General features: G+C 38.3%; 1 protein-coding gene and 1 pseudogene across 1 annotated transcript; one reads left to right on the plus strand and one right to left on the minus strand.

The window, feature by feature from the left end:
* Positions 1-5,275: 5,275 nt before the first annotated feature.
* Positions 5,276-6,067, minus strand: LOC145106974 (uncharacterized). Its single transcript, XM_079043883.1, has one exon. The coding sequence runs from the start codon at positions 6,065-6,067 to the stop codon at positions 5,276-5,278; it is 792 nt and encodes a 263-aa protein (XP_078900009.1).
* A 7,232-nt stretch (positions 6,068-13,299) lies between these two features.
* Positions 13,300-15,845, plus strand: LOC145169398 (receptor-like protein kinase FERONIA pseudogene; annotated as a pseudogene).
* The last annotated feature ends 2,224 nt before the right edge of the window (positions 15,846-18,069 follow it).

Consider the following 18,069-nt stretch of genomic DNA (forward strand, 5'->3'; position numbering starts at 1 on the left):
GAAATATGATCGAATTCGAATGTGAAGAAATTAGAATCTATTATGCGTTTGGCTATGTAATGGAATTTGTTTTCTGTTTGGCTGACAGATTTGTCAAATGAATAGAAAACTAAATTATGTAACATTACAAAAATGTCTTATTTATTTATTTTTATTACTTACTTTAGTCACTTATGATTAGATTATATGCATCTAAGCACGTATGTTTATATATACAATATTCTTTTGACGTTTTCAATTAAATAATTGTTTTCGTGTATTTAATCAGATATGATTATATGTATCAAATTACATATGAATTATGTGTTCAAAATTTGTTTTTGTGTTCTTGATTTAAAAGTTGTTTTTTGTCCATATTAATCATATGTGATTAAATACATATAATTACACATGATTAAATACATGATAAAATTATTGAATCGAAAGTTCGAAAACGAATTTTGTCTATATAAATAATAGGTGATTAGAGATATATAATCACATGCATTTATATATATTTAATCACATATGATTTATTTTATTAAATATATATAATCACATATGATTTATGTGATTATATGTATTTAAATACACGAGAACAACTATTGAATCACATATGCTTTACGTGGACATGATTCATTATCCTGTTCTCGATTTAGTAATTGTTCTTTGTCAACTTTAATAATATGTGATTAAATACATCTAATCACATGTGATTATCTGTATTTAATCACATATGATTTATATGGACAAAAACAATCTTATCTATATAAATCATATGTGATTAGATACATATAATCATATATGATTATATAGAAGGGAACAACCATTGAATCAAAAAAGAAAAAACAAATCTTTTTTCACATTAATGATATGTTATTAACTACATATAACCAGATATGATTAAATACATGAGAAAAATAATTGAATGGTAAACATGAAAACGAATCTTGTTTATATAAATAATATGTGATTAGATACATATAATCATATGCGATTATATGTATTTAATCACATGTGATTTATGAGATTGAATACATATAATCACACATGGTTTATGCCATTATATCCATTTAATCACATGTGGTGTTGGTGGTCGTAGGTAGTGGGTGGTGGTCGTGTGGTGGAGATGAGTGGTGGTGTGTGGTGGTAGGGAAGGGTGGTGGGTAGTAGTGACGGGTGGTGGAGGTAGGATGGTGGTGACGGGTGGTGGTGATAGATAGTGGAAACCGGTAGTGGTGTTGGGTGGCGGTGGATGGGTGGTGGTGGGTGGTGGTTATGGTGGTGGGGGTGATGGTGGTGGGTAGTATCGATGGTTGGTGGTGTTAGGTAGTGGAGGTGGGTGGTGGTTGCTGGGTGGTAGTGGTCGGTGGTGATTTTGGTGGATGATTGGTGGTGGTAGTGGCGATGACGAGTGGTGGTGATGGGTGGTGGAGGCGCGTTGTGGTGGATGGGTGGTGATGGTTAGTGGTAGGGGTAGTGGTGACGGGTGCTGGAGGTGGGTGGTGGTGGTCGGTGGTTGGTGTTGATGGTGGTCGGTGGTCAGTGGTGATGGTGATGGGGGTAGGTGGTGGCGGTCTTGGTGGGTGATTGGTGTGGGTAGTTGTGGCTGCTGGTGGTGGTTATGGTGGTTCGTGGTGGTGATGGGTGGTGGTGACGGTTTGTGGATAGTGGTTGGTGGTGGTCATAATGGTGGGTGGTGGGTAGGTGGTGGTGGTCTTGGTGGGTGATGGGTGTGGGTAGTTGTGGCTGGTGGTGGTAGTTATGGTGGTGATGGGTGGTGGTGACGGTTTGTGGATAGTGGTTGGTGGTGGTCATAATGGTGGGTGGTGTGTGGGTGGTAGTGATGGGTGGTGGAGGTGGATTGGTGGTGGGTTGGTGGTTTCAGGTAGCGGTAATGGTAGTGGGTGGTGGTTTTAGGGGGTGGTAGGTGGGTTGATGGTGGCGGGTGGTGGTGGTGGGCGGTGATGGATGGTGGTGGTAGTGGTGGGTGGTGGGGTTGGTGGTAGGTGGTGGTGATGGGTTGTGGTGACGGGTGATGGTAATATGTGGTGGGTGGTGGTAGGTGGTGGTGATGGGTTGTGGTGACGGGTGATGGTAATATGTGGTGGGTGGTGGTGGCGGGTGGTGGTGGTGGTGGATGGTGGTTGTGGTTGGCGGTAGTTGGTGGTGGTGATGGTGGTTGGTGGTGGTTTTCGTGGGTGGTGGGTGATGGGTGGCGGTGACGAGTGGTGGGCGGCGATGGTGGTGGTGTTATTTGGGTTGTGAGTGGTTTTGGTTAGTGAGTTTTTTTTTTAATTTTATACTTATTTTCTATTGCACCATGCTCAAAAACATTAGTGACAACAAATGGTCGCACCCAACCGGACCTTAATTTACCAGGAATCATTTTAAAATGAGAATGGTAGAGTAATACCTTTTGACCTTTTTCAAACACCTTGTGTGAAATCATCTTGTCATGGTATGCTTTTGTTCTTTCTTTGTAAAGAACTTCATTCTCATATGTTTCATTGCGAATGTCCTCAAGCTCTTGTAGGTCAAGCTTCCTCTTCTTTCCCGATTCACTTAGATCCATGTTGAACTGCTTGATTGCCCAATATGCTCTATGTTCCAACTCAACGGGTAATCGACATGGCTTTCTGAAAACAATGCGATATGGATACATCCCAATTGGAGTTTTGTATGCAGTGCAGTACGCCCACAAAGCATCATCAAGATGTGTACTCCAATTTTTCCTTGTTGTATTCACAGTTTTATCCAAAATACCCTTGATTTGTCGATTTCTCACTTCGGCTTGTCCATTGGTTTGTGGGTAGTATGTTGTGGAGACTTTATGAGTAACACCATACTTCTTCAACACACTTCCAAGCATACAATTGCAAAAATGCGTACCACGATCACTGATTAGGGCCTTTGGAACACCAAATCTGGAAAAGATGTTAGCCTTCAAAAAATCTATCACAACTTTTGAATCGTTAGTACGGGTAGCTTTTGCTTCCACCCACTTAGAAACATAATCCACAGCCAAAAGGATATAAGTAAAACTCGAAGATGATGGAAAAGGTCCCATGAAATCAGTTCCCTAAACATCGAAAATCTCACAACTAAAATGGGATTGAGGGGCATTTGATTCTTTGAGCTTAAAGAGCCCATATTTTGACATTTATCACAACTTGCACAAAAGATATAAGAGTCACGGAAAATACTTGGCCAGTAAAATCCACTCTCTAATACTTTTCTTGTAGTTCTTTGAGGACCAAAATGCCCTCCACAAGCATAAGAGTGACAAAATCTTAAGATAGAAGGCACCTCATGTTGATCCACACATCGTCTAATCATTTTGTCAGCACAATATTTCCACAAATATGGCTCATCCCAAACGTACCTCTTGGCTTCTTTCTTGATCTTGTCTTTTTGCCATCGAGTCAAATCTGATGGAAATTGATTTGTGACGATGTAGTTCACAATATCGGCATACAATGGGGCAACTTTTGCTGAAAATAGGTTCTCATCGAGAAATGCATCATGAATGGAAGTCGAGTCATCGGGAGAAACAATCCTGCTAAGATGATCAGCTACAAGGTTTCACTTTCCGCTCTTGTCCTTGATTTCAATATCAAGCTCTTGCAAAAGTAATACCCATCGAATGAGTCTAGGCTTCGAATCCTTCTTTGCAAGTAGGTACCTAATAGCTGCATGATCAGAATACACAATCACTTTAGAACCTAACAAATATTGACGAAATTTTTCCAAAGAAAAAATAATAGATAACAACTCTTTCTCAGTTGTCGAGTAATTGGCTTGTGCACTGTCAAGTGTTCTTGAGGCATAATAAATGACACGAGGAACTTGATCCTTTCTTTGCCCCAACACTACACCAACTGCATGATTTCTAGCACCACACATGATTTCAAAAGGAAAACTCCAATCCGGTGATTGAGGTATTGGTGCTGAGATTAACAACTCCTTCAACTGATCAAAAACTTGCTTGCACTCTTGGGAAAATTTGAATTCTGCATCTTTTTGTAGGAGCTCACACATGGGACGAGATATCTTGAAAAAATCTTTGATGAATCTTCTATAAAATCCTGCATGACCAAGAAATGAGCGTACCTCATGAACACAAGTGGGATAAGGTAAAGATTTAATGACATCTATTTTTGCTTTGTCTACGTCTAGACCCTTAGAAGACACAATATGACCCAGTATGAGACCTTCATCAACCATAAAATGACACTTTTCATAATTCAAAACTAGATTGGTCTCAATACATCTTTGCAAAATCTTTTTCAAATTACCCAAACATTCATGAAAAGAATTACCATATACAGTGAAATTGTCCATAAACACTTCAATGATTTCCTCAACATATTCCGAAAATATGCTTACCATGCACCTTTGAAAAGTGGTGGGAGCATTGCAAAGTCCAAAAGGCATTCGCCTATGTGTAAATGTTCCGAAGGGGCATGTGAAAGTGGTTTTTTCTTGATCTTCGGGTGCAACGGGTATTTGATGGAAACCGGAATACCCATCCAAGCAACAATAGTGAGTTTTTCCCGCTAACCTTTCCAACATTTGGTTAATGAAGAGAATTGGGAAATGGTCTTTCCGAGTTGAGGAATTGAGTCTTCTATAATCAATACACACTCTCCACCCGTTTTGCACACGAGTAGGTACTAATTCAACCTGGTCATTCTTTGTAACGATTATACCTGTCTTCTTTGGTACAACTTGGACCGGGCTTACCCACTTGCTATCCGATATGGGATAAATCATCCCCGCATTCAACAACTTCAAAATTTCTTTCTTCACAACCTCCATTACTGGAGGATTCAAACGCCTTTGAGCTTCTCGGGAGGGCTTGTAATCTTCTTCCATAAGGATTTTGTGCATGCAAAGTGAAGGACTTAGCCCTTTGATGTCGGCTATAGTCCACCCAATAGCTTCCTTATACTCCTTCAAGGTGGTGACAAGCTCTTCTTCTTCTTTTGTTGATAACTTTGTGGAGATGATCACGGGTAAAGTCTCTTTCTCTCCAAGATACGCATATTTGAGATGCTCGGGTAAAGTCTTGAGTTCTAATTCAGGTTCCTGCACAATAGAAGGAACAAGTTTCTCATTAGACATTGGTAATTTCAGCTTTGGAACATCAAACCTCATTTTCTTCTTTTGGTCCATGCAAGATACAACTTTCAAAATCTCTTCATCAATTTTGAATTTCTTGGAAAGTTTTTCCACTCCATCCTTTTGAAGATTCATGTCTAAAATAATATCTAGCACATCGAGATTAGACAAATTAAAACACTCTTCGGTTAATGGTTCTATGACATCTACAAAAACTCAAAGATGAAATATCACTTGGATATCTCATAACATCATATATGTTGAAATTTATCACATCTCCATCAAATTCCATGGACAATGTACCATCATAAACATCAATTTTTGTCTTGGCTGTTTTCAAAAAGGGTCTTCCTAAAAAAATTAAACTCAAATTTGGTGAGTCATCATCATCCATGTCAAGTACATAAAAATCTGCTGGAAGTACTAATTCATTCACGTGGACTAACACGTCTTCTAGCACACCTTTTGGATGTACTAAAGATCTATCAGCCAATTGAATGATCACCCCGGTCTTCTTCAATGTGCCAATATTTAAGGTTTTAAAAATAGAATATGGCAAAACATTGATAGAAGCTCCAAGGTCTAGCATAGCTCGTGGAACATGAAGATCACCTAACTTGCAAGGAACCGTGAAAACACCCGGATCCTTACATTTTTGAGGTAATCTTTTATGTAACACTGCAGATACATTTTCACCCACTTTGACAGTTTCATTCCCTTTCAATATTTTCTTAGATGTGCATAATTCCTTAAGGAATTTAGCATACCTAGGGACTTGTTTGATGGCGTCAATAAGAGGAATATTTACCTCAACCTTTCTGAACATCTCCATGATTTCATTGTCTTCCCTTTCACGCTTTGACTTGCTTAACCTTGTGGGAAATGGAGGAGGAGTGACTTTTGCTTCAATGGGAACTTGCTTTGAAGGTTCTTTTGACTTCTCTTCTTCTTTTTCTAACTCCATCTCTTCTTCTTCTGCAATCAACTTTGGACCTTCATATTCTTTGCCATTTCTCAAAGTGATGGCACATGCACTATGCTTTGGATTCTTTTCGGTGTGTGTCGGTAGTTTGCGTTGTGACTCCAATTTACTCACAGCAGTGTTGCAAATATCGGCCTAGGCGGCCGATTAATCGGCGCCTAGGCGTTTGGCGGTCCTCCACCGTCGACGTTTATAGCTAATCGGACCCTATTATCGGACGTGGTCAAAATCGGTCAAAGACGGAGATTATCGGGTCTAGGCGGGTCTAGGCGCCCTAATCGGTAAAAAAAAAAAAAAAAAAACTTTAAGGTTAAAAGTGTCAAATTGTTAGAATTGCTGCTAGGGTTCTTCTCACTCCATCGCATTCATTTCTTTTCTTTTTTGAAATTCTCTCTGTAGTCTGAAGGAACGAAAGAAAGCATGAACTGAAGCTTCTAAAACGACGCCATCTTCTTCTTCGATGCCATCTTTCCCTCCTCCGACACCGTCTTTTTCTTCCATTCACGTCGTCGCAGTCCGTCAGTCGTCATCCTCGAAGCTAAACCGGTCTTCGCCTTCTGAAGCTTCTACAATAGTCGCCGCCTCCTGTGTGTTATATAGCAATAATCAGGATGGAATAATCGATCATGGAATTCCCACATATCCACAGCCTCCTGCTATTGAATTCCCTCAACATTCACAAAGTTACAAATGCAGTAGACAACAGGTTGCAGGTCCACATCTCTTCCCGATGCTATTGGAACCCATTGTTCATAACACTTTTTTCTCCCCATTTTCTGCAGACTTGGATCCAAATGCAATTGTTGGTTATTTAGATCTGATGTATTAGGGATCAAAAGGTTTTTTGTAATCATAGTATCATGTTATAATGTTATATTTATTAATTTGTAGTAACTTTTAAATAGATATAATGTTATATTCTTAGGATTAATGTTTTATTTATTAATTTTTTAATAATTAATGGTCCCCAATTAATCTCCCGATTGATCCCCGCCTAGCCGATTAATCCCTTGACCCCAGTCCACCGCCGAGCTACCGTCGAGCGATTTCTGCAACCTTGACTCACAGAAGTGGCGAGTTGATTCATTTGTTGCTCCAAAGTCTTTATACTCGCCTTGGTCTCATTTTGAAATGTTTGAGTACTTGTGGCTAAACTCTTGACAATGTATGCCAAAGACATTTCTGATCCGCTTGAACTACTTCCTTGATGCATGTTTTGAGGTTGGAATTGAGATTGATGAGGTGGTTGATTTGGCTGGAAATGTGGTTGATAATTTTGTTGATGATGCATTTGATTTTGAAATGGAGGTCTTGCTTGAAAAGATGGTGGCCTTGGCTGAAAATTGGCATTGGGTTGGTGCCAATTTGGATTACTTCTTGGCTGAAAGTTTCCTTGTTGTTGACTTGAGAATCCCATAGCTTGAACTGGCTATATATATTCTTATAACATTAGGCACATATCACTGGGGTGTCCAACTTGTGTACAAATACCACAAGGTCTAACTGCTGGTGGTTGCACACCCTTGTCCTTAGCAAGCATCATCACTACTTTTGTCAACTCAGAACGTTGACTCTCAATTTTTGGGGTAGAAATTTCTTTCACTCCTCTTGGTGCATCACTGTACCATTCTTCTTCTTGAGTTGTATGCTTGGACTCTTCTGCCATGTTGTTGACAAGAGCTCTGATTTTTGTTGGAGTTTTATCAGCTATTGATCCACCACTTGATGCATTGTGTAATCTTCTATCCCAAGATGACATTCCCTCACAAAAATATTGCAACAATTGATACTCTGAAATCCCATGTTTTGGACATCCTGAACACAACTTCTTAAATCGTTCCCAGTAAGTATGCAAGGCTTCTCTCTTTTATTGCTTGATACCAATTATTTCTCTGCGTAAATTTGAAGCTCTCATTTCTGGAAAATATTTATCCAAAAACATCCTTGCAAGTTCATTCCATGTTGTGACTGACCCCGGTGGTAAGTCATATAACCACTCCTTGGCTGAATCTTGTAAAGCAAAGGGGAATGCCGTTAACTTGATTTTATATTCTGTAACTTCATGTGGCTTCATACCTACACAAACGACATGAAATTCCTTAAGGAATTTATGTGGGTCTTCATTCTGAAGACCACGAAATGAAGTTAACAAGTGAATGAGTCTGGATTTGAGTTCAAAGTTTATTGCTGCTGGATAATTGACGCATAATGGTTGTTGGGTAACATGTTGAGTGGCCCACTGTCTAAAGGTTTGATCGGGTGGGGGATTTGGAGGTTGATTCCCTCCATGGTTGTCTCCCATGGTAGGAGTAGGGATAAAAGTATGAGATTCGGGTAAAGGTGAAGATGGTGGGGAGGTACTTTTTGATGTTGGTGAAGATGTGGTTGAATGATTTGATGAAGAAGCTCCGGATTGTTGTTGTTTCTTTAAAAGTCTGGCTTGCTTCCTTCTTTGTTTTGCAGATTTCTCTATCTCCAAATCAACTGGTAAAGGTGTACCTATACGAAAAGATCTTGGCATAAACAATTAGTACTACCGTGTCCCCGACAACGGAGCCAATTTGTTAAGCGTGTCAAAGCTAACAAATAAAGGGGTAAAAATAACTCCTTAAACACTACTACTTTGTACTAAAAATATAATACAAGGTAAGTAGGGTCGATCCTCAGAGACACGAGATAAGTGCTTATACCCTTTTTGCGTAAGGTATAAATGAGATCACAAAAGAGGGGGGTTTAGATACAATGATTCAAATAAAGGACTGAAGTAATAAATAGCAATTGATTAAGTAAAATAAATTCAAGATGTGTAAGTACTCCAACTCTATGCAAGACTAATTAGCAATGTGATTCAAAATATGAAATGATATTTTTGTTTAATTCCATCTAAGTTGGTATTAGAAATGCTAATAAGCTCTAGCAATTCACATTCACCATTTTAATTAATTAAAATAAGCTCTTTAATTAATTCTAATCTAACTAACCTAATCTAAACAAGTTCTTAGAATGGGTGAAAGATTGCATTATGATTTATGTGAATTTTGCCAACAACATTTAATACTCCTCATAAGCTTGGGAGTGTTAGAATGTATGAATTTGATTTGTACTAGAATCATTGCAAGTAGTATGATTTAATACATGTTACTTGTTCTATTTTACAAAACAATTATGGATTTTGTATAATAGATAACATGAGTGATTTAACCCTAACTCAATTGGCCAAAAAGAACTAGAATTGAAATCAAACCTTCAATTAAAACAAAATCAAATTCACTAGATAGCATTTAAAACAAACACCAAGTCAAATGATTGAATTCACACACACAATTGTCAACACATGAAGTTGGAGAGTTAAGTTTCTAGCCACTCACGACTAGAACAAGCACAAACCTAGAAATTGAAGTTAAAGTCTTACAAATTAAAATCCAAGTGAAATCCAAATGTTTTCAAGCAACAATTGTCTTCAAAATGCTCCCAAAATCACCTCCTAGAACTCACAAAATCGACCTCTTCTCTTCTGGAACCGGTTGCATCATTTTAGAAAGGAGAAAAACTGATTTAAACTGACGACCTCGTTTACACGGCCCGTGTAAACTAACACTACCCAGTTACACGGCCCGTGTAAACAAACACTACCAAGTTACACGGCCGTGTAAACACAAAACGTATATTGCTTAATTTGGCTAGGTCTTCGAAGTACACTGCTCATGAGTATGCGTTTACACGGCCCGTGTAAACACAAGGCTTGCATTTACACGGCCGTGTAAATCTCTGTAAAGCTAAAATCTTCATTTTCTTGATAGCTTCCTCCTCGATGCTCCACAAGTCTCGAAACTTCATCCATATCTCTTATTCATCACCTCAACTAAGATCATACCTCCAAAAGTCCCTGAAATATCAGAAAAGCGTGTGAATGGAATTGCATTATGAAAAATTCCGAAAAATATGCAACATGAATGAGTTTAAACCTAAATGCAATGCACTTTTATGGAGTAAAACTATAAAATGGATGCATGAAATGCATCTAACAGCGTGACTCTTGCATGTGTATGCGCTTGTATGCTTATTGGGTGGGGGACCGATGGTTATTTTGTATGCTAGTATCAGGTTTATTTGTATATGATTTGTATTTGTTGGGGGGGAGGGGTGGAGGGGGCTTTATGCGAGTTTGGGCGGAGACCGTTATACTTAGTAGGCGGGGCCCAATGATTATATGGTATGCTATTACCTTTGTGATTTTCGCATGAGTTTGTATGTTCATATGATTATCATGTTATGCTTGTATATTTGGTATGTTGGGCGGGACCCGTTATATGAGTTTGGACGGGGCTCGTTATATTGAGTGGTAGGGGCCCGTTATACGACTTTGGGAGGGGCCCGTTATATGTATGATATCTATGGTATGTGGTATTGTGGGGAACTCACTAAACTTTTTGCTTACGATTTTCATTTTTATGTTTTAGGTACTTTTGTTTTCTAAGGGAAGAGCTCAGGATGATTGCAGGTACACAACACATGATTCCGCATCCTTTGTTTTACTCTGATAATGATGTTGTATTGATAAAACTTTGATTACCTTGGTCTTATGAAAATGATATGATTTAATGGTTTATCGGTTTAAAAAATGAAATGTTTCAGGTCTTATTTTTGTGACGTTACATCTTCCGTCGGTAATTAGATTCTGATGGAATTAGTTTCATCACTATTTACAAGCCATTTCATCATAATATCGTTAATAGATTAGGACATTTCATTCCGTAGGTATTCCGTTGGTAATTAGCTACAGAAATTTTCGGTAGGTAAATCCTTTTTTTTAGTAGTGTATTTCGGAGACGATTAATACCCCTTACTACTCTAGTTTGTACAAACTTCATAGGTCATATGCATGGCTTACACAGTCAGGTAGAAGCTGCTTACATGCCATGGACACTGAAAGCTTATAATGGAACCAATATGGCCAAATGTTTGACCATTGAATGCATGACATATCAATAGTATACAAATTTATGCATAGGGTTGTATGTTGCCTACACAAACCATACCAATTTATTTAGTACGCAGTCATCCAGAAACATATTATAAGAACTGGTAGATGTTCGTTATAGGACGTGCACAAGCCTGTATAAGATGTACCCTCTTCCCACAAACCATACGGTTCATAATTGCGTTCCATCACGTCAAAGATGTCAAATACGGGCTGCATGGATGCCCATACATACTGTATGCTATAATATGAACCTTCATTTCCATAAAAACTTGGATTTTGTACTCTATTTACTCATTTTAAGTTCTAACATCAATTTGTCATTTGAGATTATGGCTTTTAGAGAACACTCTTTCATTTCTCAGTTTCCATATAGCCCAAACAAAGCACAAAACCACTCCCTCCATCACCATTTTATTCAAGAATCCAACAGTCACATTAGACCCCAACTTTATACGTTTGTCTAAAGAGTTTATGGTCTATGGAAATATATGCCACAATTTTGCTGTTTCTGCCCAAATGAATTTTAAAACCAACATTTTGTAAACAGGTGGTCTTTCTATTCATCTTCAAACTTGCATAAGGGGCATTTGAGGTCATCAAGTTGAACCCCAAGCCGATTAAGATTAGTAGTATTAGGTGACCGCTTGTGAATGAATGGCCAAATGAGAATACATAGTTTTTTTTAAAGAGCGAAATGAGAATACATAGTTTGCCAGGTACCAACTTATTCCACTAATACAAATCTACGTTTCCCGAAGGAAAAGTTTTCTTTTCGATTTCCTACCTAAGTGATCCTATTGAGAAAGTTTGGACGTTGTCAAGGCCCACTACCATTTATCGTTCAACTGTGAATTGAACGACATTGCAAAGTTGGATAAGATCGTGCAATTTTGCCACAATTCTGCTGCCCAGAGGTTCTTGATTCTAGTCCCATAGCAACTATGGAAAATATTCCTTTTTATTTCTATTTTAATGGGATAAAATATGGTTTCACGGAATATAATCGAATATCATAAATAGATAATCAAGTCAAACGGAAGTGGATGAAGATCAGGTAGCAAGAAATGTAGTCCACGATGATGACATTAAATACACAAAAATTAAGTTAGAATTATTGATCTATGGATTGGATTATCTTCATAAGCTTGCTAAGAGCATTCATAATGGTGACTTTAATGAGAGGTTGAATGAGATGACAAACCTAGTTTGTCATTCAATTGATGAAATTCTATCGTAATGAAGATGTCATCTTGACATGCAATGGATTTTGACTTCAAAGACCATTGGACTTTTCATTGGAAAAAAAGAAACTTTTCTAATCTTAAATATGTATACTACTACATCCGTCCCAAATTAATTGTCCATATTTGGCTTTTCCGGTTTTTATTTTTAATGTCTTTTTATTCTTATAAGTTTCGTTAAGTAATATATAACACATAAAAATATTTAAGGTGAAAGTTGAAAAAAAAATACTTCAAAAGTCAAAAGTAGACAATTAATTTGGATGGGAAGAAGTATAAATTAGTTTTTGTAACTTTTTATATAACTTTGTAGAGTTCAATGCATTGTAGGAAAAAAGTAGATAGAGTTATATAGAATATAAAAAAATAATATGAAAATCTATTAAACTTTATTGAACTTTAATGAGTTCAATACATTGTGGATGTCCTAATAGCTTTCACCAATAAACTATTACTTGATGGAGAGATAACCATCACTTAAACTTTAGATTTCTTACAAAATTTATATAATATCTAATATTTTTTTGTTAGATATAATACAATCGTTAAAATATAAACCTTCATAACTTTTCTACAGAAATTGTCAACTAAACATGTCACTTTCTCATTGTTATAGTGGAGACAAATCAATGCTCTAGGTGGGTGTAAACTCTTTAATTGGAGAGTGCTTTTGCAACAAAGGCATTTTGGTTTAAAAAATTGGATCGGTACGTTGTATGTGTATACAAATAATAGTTTGAACGTTGTAAATAAGTCGAAAAGTGTTTGCGGCTAGGTGTTCTGACGAGAGAATGAGAGAAAGATAAAAGCCAATATATGTGCAGGAACAATCAATAAAAAAAGGTAGTGTGTGAATATTTAATTAAAAAGCAATTATCCTGTTAAGCTTCTACAAGGCCTTAACTAATTCAATATCCAAGTGTACCATTGAAACAGAACAATAGTTATGCTGGTGAGACTACTATATATAGCGACGAGTAATATTCTTGTTTAAGCTAAGCTATATATATACCACACCATGTTCACCTTCACTTTGCTACTCTTTTCTTTGCTCCTCTTCTCCACCACCACCGCCACTGCTCAACCTTACAAGGCCACCGACCACTTGCTCTTAGACTGTGGTGCATCCTCCACCACCACAAGTTTTTCCCGGCGATGGGATGGCGATGAACATTCTGAATTCCTGCCTTCCAACAGCCCCGTCACATCCTTTTTATCCACCCCCACCGCCCAATGTCCTCCACCACCTGAAACCCTTTACACCACCGCTCGTATCTTCAACACTACTTCATTCACCTACACGTTTCCGGTCTCCCAGGGACCCAAATTCCTCCGCCTCTATTTCTACCCCGCCACCTACTCTGACCTCAAGGCAAACCAATCTTTCTTCTCGGTATCATCCAATGGCTACTCTCTCCTGACCAACTTCAGCGCTTCCCTAACCTCCTGCTTTCTCTCTCAACCACGTCCCAAAGTTTCTAGCTTTTTCAAAGAATTTATCATCTATGTAAAAGATACCCAAATTCTAAACGTTACGTTTACACCCTCACCCAACTCGTATGCATTCATCAATGGTATTGAAATAGTTTCTATGCCCGAAAATCTTCATTTTAATGCAGAAAAATTTAAATTCGTTGGTCAACTTTCAGGACCCTTTATTGATAAGTACACGGCTCTTGAAACTATTTATCGTCTAAACGTTGGTGGGGGACAAATATCAAGTAAGGATGATACCGGTCTCTATCGATCATGGGATGGAGACGACAATTACATATTCGCCGCCTCGATTGGAATAACTTGGGCTATGAACACTTCAATCGTGTACACCACCAGCACACCCAATTATACAGCACCTGAGCTACTTTATCAAATCCAAAGGAGTATGGGCCCATTATCTCAGCACTACAACCTAACGTGGGCGCTTCCGGTTGATTCTGGGTTCTATTACTTGCTCAGGCTCCATTTTTGCAACATTATCCCACAATATACGAAAAAATTTCAGATGGTGTTTAAGATCTTCATTAATAATCAAACTGCTGAGCATGACGCTGATCCATTCTCTTGGACTCAAGGTAGCGGGTGTCCGGTATACAAGGATTACGGTGTGTATGTAGTAGACCCAGATGGCAAACGAAGCAAGCAAGATTTGTGGCTTGCATTGCATCCTTTCTATGGAGATTATCATGATGGTTATTTAAACGGTTTGGAACTCTTTAAGTTGAACATGACTGGTAATCTTTCTAGCCCTAATCCAGAACATTGTTGTAACACCCCACCAGAAAGGCTGACACATCCTATAAAAGGGAAAAAGAAGAAAACTCCGTATGTCCTGATACTAGGAGCTATTGGGGGAGGATTGGTCATGTTGTCTGTTCTAGTTCTTATGGTTTTATGTTATCGAAGGCAAGCCACAGACAAATCATCATGGCGACCAACTTGTAGTAACTCAAAGTCTCCAAAGTCTTTCTGCTCATTACTTCCATCAGATCGCTGCCATCGTTATACACTCAAAGAGTTGAAATTTGCTACCGATGAATTTAATGAAAATTGTGTAATAGGCAACGGAGGGTTTGGAAAAGTATATAAAGGGTATATGGAGAAGACTAGAAACACTGTAGCAATCAAACGGCTCAACAAATCATCCAGTCAAGGTTTTCATGAATTCCAAACAGAAATAGCGATGCTGTCGAAACTACGACATGTCCATCTAGTATCCCTGATAGGGTACTGTGATGAGAATGGAGAGATGATACTGGTGTATGAGTACGTGGCTCAGGGTACTCTACAGGAACATATTTACAACACAAACAACCCTCCTTTGTCATGGAAAACACGTCTTCGTATTTGCATTGGCGCAGCCAAAGGGTTGCATTATCTCCACACATGTGGAAAGCGCAGAATAATTCACAGGGATGTCAAGTCTACCAATATTTTACTGGATGAAAAATGGGTAGCTAAGTTGTCTGATTTTGGTTTGTCAAAACTCGGGTCCAAAGATCCTTTGAAGACACATGTTAGCACATTGGTGAAGGGTAGTCTTGGGTATATAGATCCGGAATATTGCAAAACCAAACAACTTACGGACAAGTCTGATGTGTACTCTTTTGGAGTGGTCTTGCTTGAAGTGTTGTGCTCAAGACCTGTTATACTTCGACGACTGAGTGACCAACAAGTGAGCTTGGTAACATGGGGCAAGTCTTGCTATCGAAGGGGAACCTTGCATGAAATAATTGATCCAAAGCTAAGTGGTGAGATTGCACGGGAGTGTTTACGGAAGTTTGGTGAGGTGGCAAATAGTTGCTTGCATGAGGAAGGTTCTGAACGACCCACTATGGAGGATGTCGTATGGGGATTAGAATTTGCATTGCAACTACAAGACATTGCTAATGAGGCCATGCCAGAAAATCAATAAATTCCATTTCTGATGCACGGGATACCGGACACCATTGGATTAATGAATATCAAGAGTTACCTATCAAACCTATTTCTTCATCAATGTCATTGAGTTTTTTTTTTTTTTGGGACATGTTAGAAAACTTTAGGGGCCTTCAGTTCACATAATGTTTTTGAAATGAATTGGATCGGTCAAGGGAATTGAAATATGATCGAATTCGAATGTGAAGAAATTCGAATCTATTAAGGGTTTGGCTATGTAATGGAATTTTTTTTGGTTTAGATGGTAGATTTGTCAAATGAATAGAAAACTAAATTATGTGACCTTACAAAAATGACTTTTTGTTTATTTTTGTAACTTACTTTTTTTATAAGTAATCATGATTAAATTGAAAAGTGGGTGGGTGTAGGGTAGGATGGAGTGGGGTAGAGCGGGATACATAGAGTGCACGGGTGGGGTGGGTATGTGGGTGTGGGGTTGTACGAGTGTGTTGGACGTTGACTTTGACGTAGAGCTTGTTGGCGTTGGCGTGGGAATAGGGACGATGCTTGGGTACGTGCCTATGCGGGTGGAATGATGGTGGGTGAGAGTAGGGAGGATGCTTGGGAATGTGGGTATTAGGGTGGATAGGGGTAGCCATATGCTTGTGGGTGCAGAGTGGGGATAGGTGTGGTGGTGATACTGATGGGTAGATGGGCATGGATGGTTAGTGTGAAAGAGATGTTGATAATATGTTTTGATTTTATAAATCAAGACAAATAAAGAAGAAGTGTGTATTTTTTTTCTTTATAATAAAATATAAGAAATTGAATCTAAAATCTTTGACTTTAGCCAAAGAATGACAATTCCTTCAAATACGCCCTTAGTTAAAAATTAATATATTTTTCTTTAATTTATAAGAAATAAGAGTAAATTACACGAATGGTCTTTATGGTTTGGGGTAATTTGCATGTTTGGTCCCTAACTTACTTTTTTAACTCGGAAAGTCCATATTGTTTGTTTTTGTTACGCGCTTGGTCGCTATTGTTTGTTTTTGTTATGCGTTTGGTCTCTGTCTTACCTAAAAAGACTATTATTTAAATAGGGAAAAATGGTGGGTCATATAAGGTAAGGTGAGGGGATGGGGTTAGGTGTGTGTTTATTTAAATAAATTAAAAATTAATGACAAAATAGTTTTTTTAGGTAACACAGAGACCAAGCGCGTAACAAAAACAAATAGTAGGGACCTTCGGAGTTAAAAAAATTAGTTAGGAACCAAACGCGCAAATTACCGTAAACCATAAGGACCATTCGTGTAATTTACTCAAGAAATAATTGTGAGACGATTATCTACTTAATCATCCATGAAGGACTAGGACATTTATCCATTATCATAAAATTTGTCAGATAACAATTCTTATTAAATATATTGTTTGGAAAAAAATCAAAAACAATTTTAATAATATGATGGTGCTTTTATTCAACTCGATCATTTTTTGTAACGCCATGTTCCGAATCGCTTTCCTAATTCGGTACTGTGGCCTGAAGATGGGTTATCATAAGGCTTAGGGCCTTTGGAAAAGAGAGATCTAGACCCATTTAAGTACGGAAAATGTAATTGAGGTGATCCGGGAGTTTGGGTGTGCCTTGGAGCCAAGGGGTATATCGGTAAGAGTGGCAGTTTGAGCTTTTTATGACTTTTGAATTTTAGTTTGGAAGGTTTTGAGGTGAGGATAAGTTGATAGATGTGTAGAGCTTCTCGCCACATTTCCGTGGATATAAAAAACGTCAAAAACGGAGTTGAAACGAAGAAGTTATGGTCATTTGGAGTTGGAGTGGTTCGGGTGAGTGATCGTTGACTTGTTGACCAAGTTCATTTGAGGCTCCCAATGTGAGCATTAAGGGCTCACGACGAGAGAAGCACCTGATGCACAAAAACCCTTATTTTCGGGTATTTAAAGGTATGGATGATTAGGGTTGCTTCTCCTCAGCCTCTTTCACTCCCAAATCACTGAAAAACCCTAATTTCGGCATTCTTGAGCCCTTGAGCCATTGTTGGTGGTGTTGGTGTGTTATAGTGGTTGATTTCTTTGAAGAAGAAGAAGAAGAAGAAGCTCTTGGGAAGTTCCTTTTGGCAAGATAGGCTCATCCTAGTGACACTTTTGAGCTCATAAGCTTCTGTAAGTCTCAAATATCCCACCTTTTTCCTTCAATCTTGCTAGATCTAGGTTTTGGTGACCTTCTTTGCATGGGATCTTGAAGTATCATGCATGGGGTCCATGAATTTAGCAACTTTATGGACCATTAAGTCATTTGCTATGCTAGAACACCTAAATCTGGATTTTGGTGCAAGTTATGGGCTTCAAGTTTGAATTTTGATCTTTAT

The sequence above is a fragment of the Lactuca virosa genome, chromosome 4, assembly GCF_052849685.1.
Source record: "Lactuca virosa cultivar CGN04683 chromosome 4, Lactuca_virosa_CGN04683_v6, whole genome shotgun sequence".
NCBI lineage: Eukaryota > Viridiplantae > Streptophyta > Magnoliopsida > Asterales > Asteraceae > Lactuca > Lactuca virosa.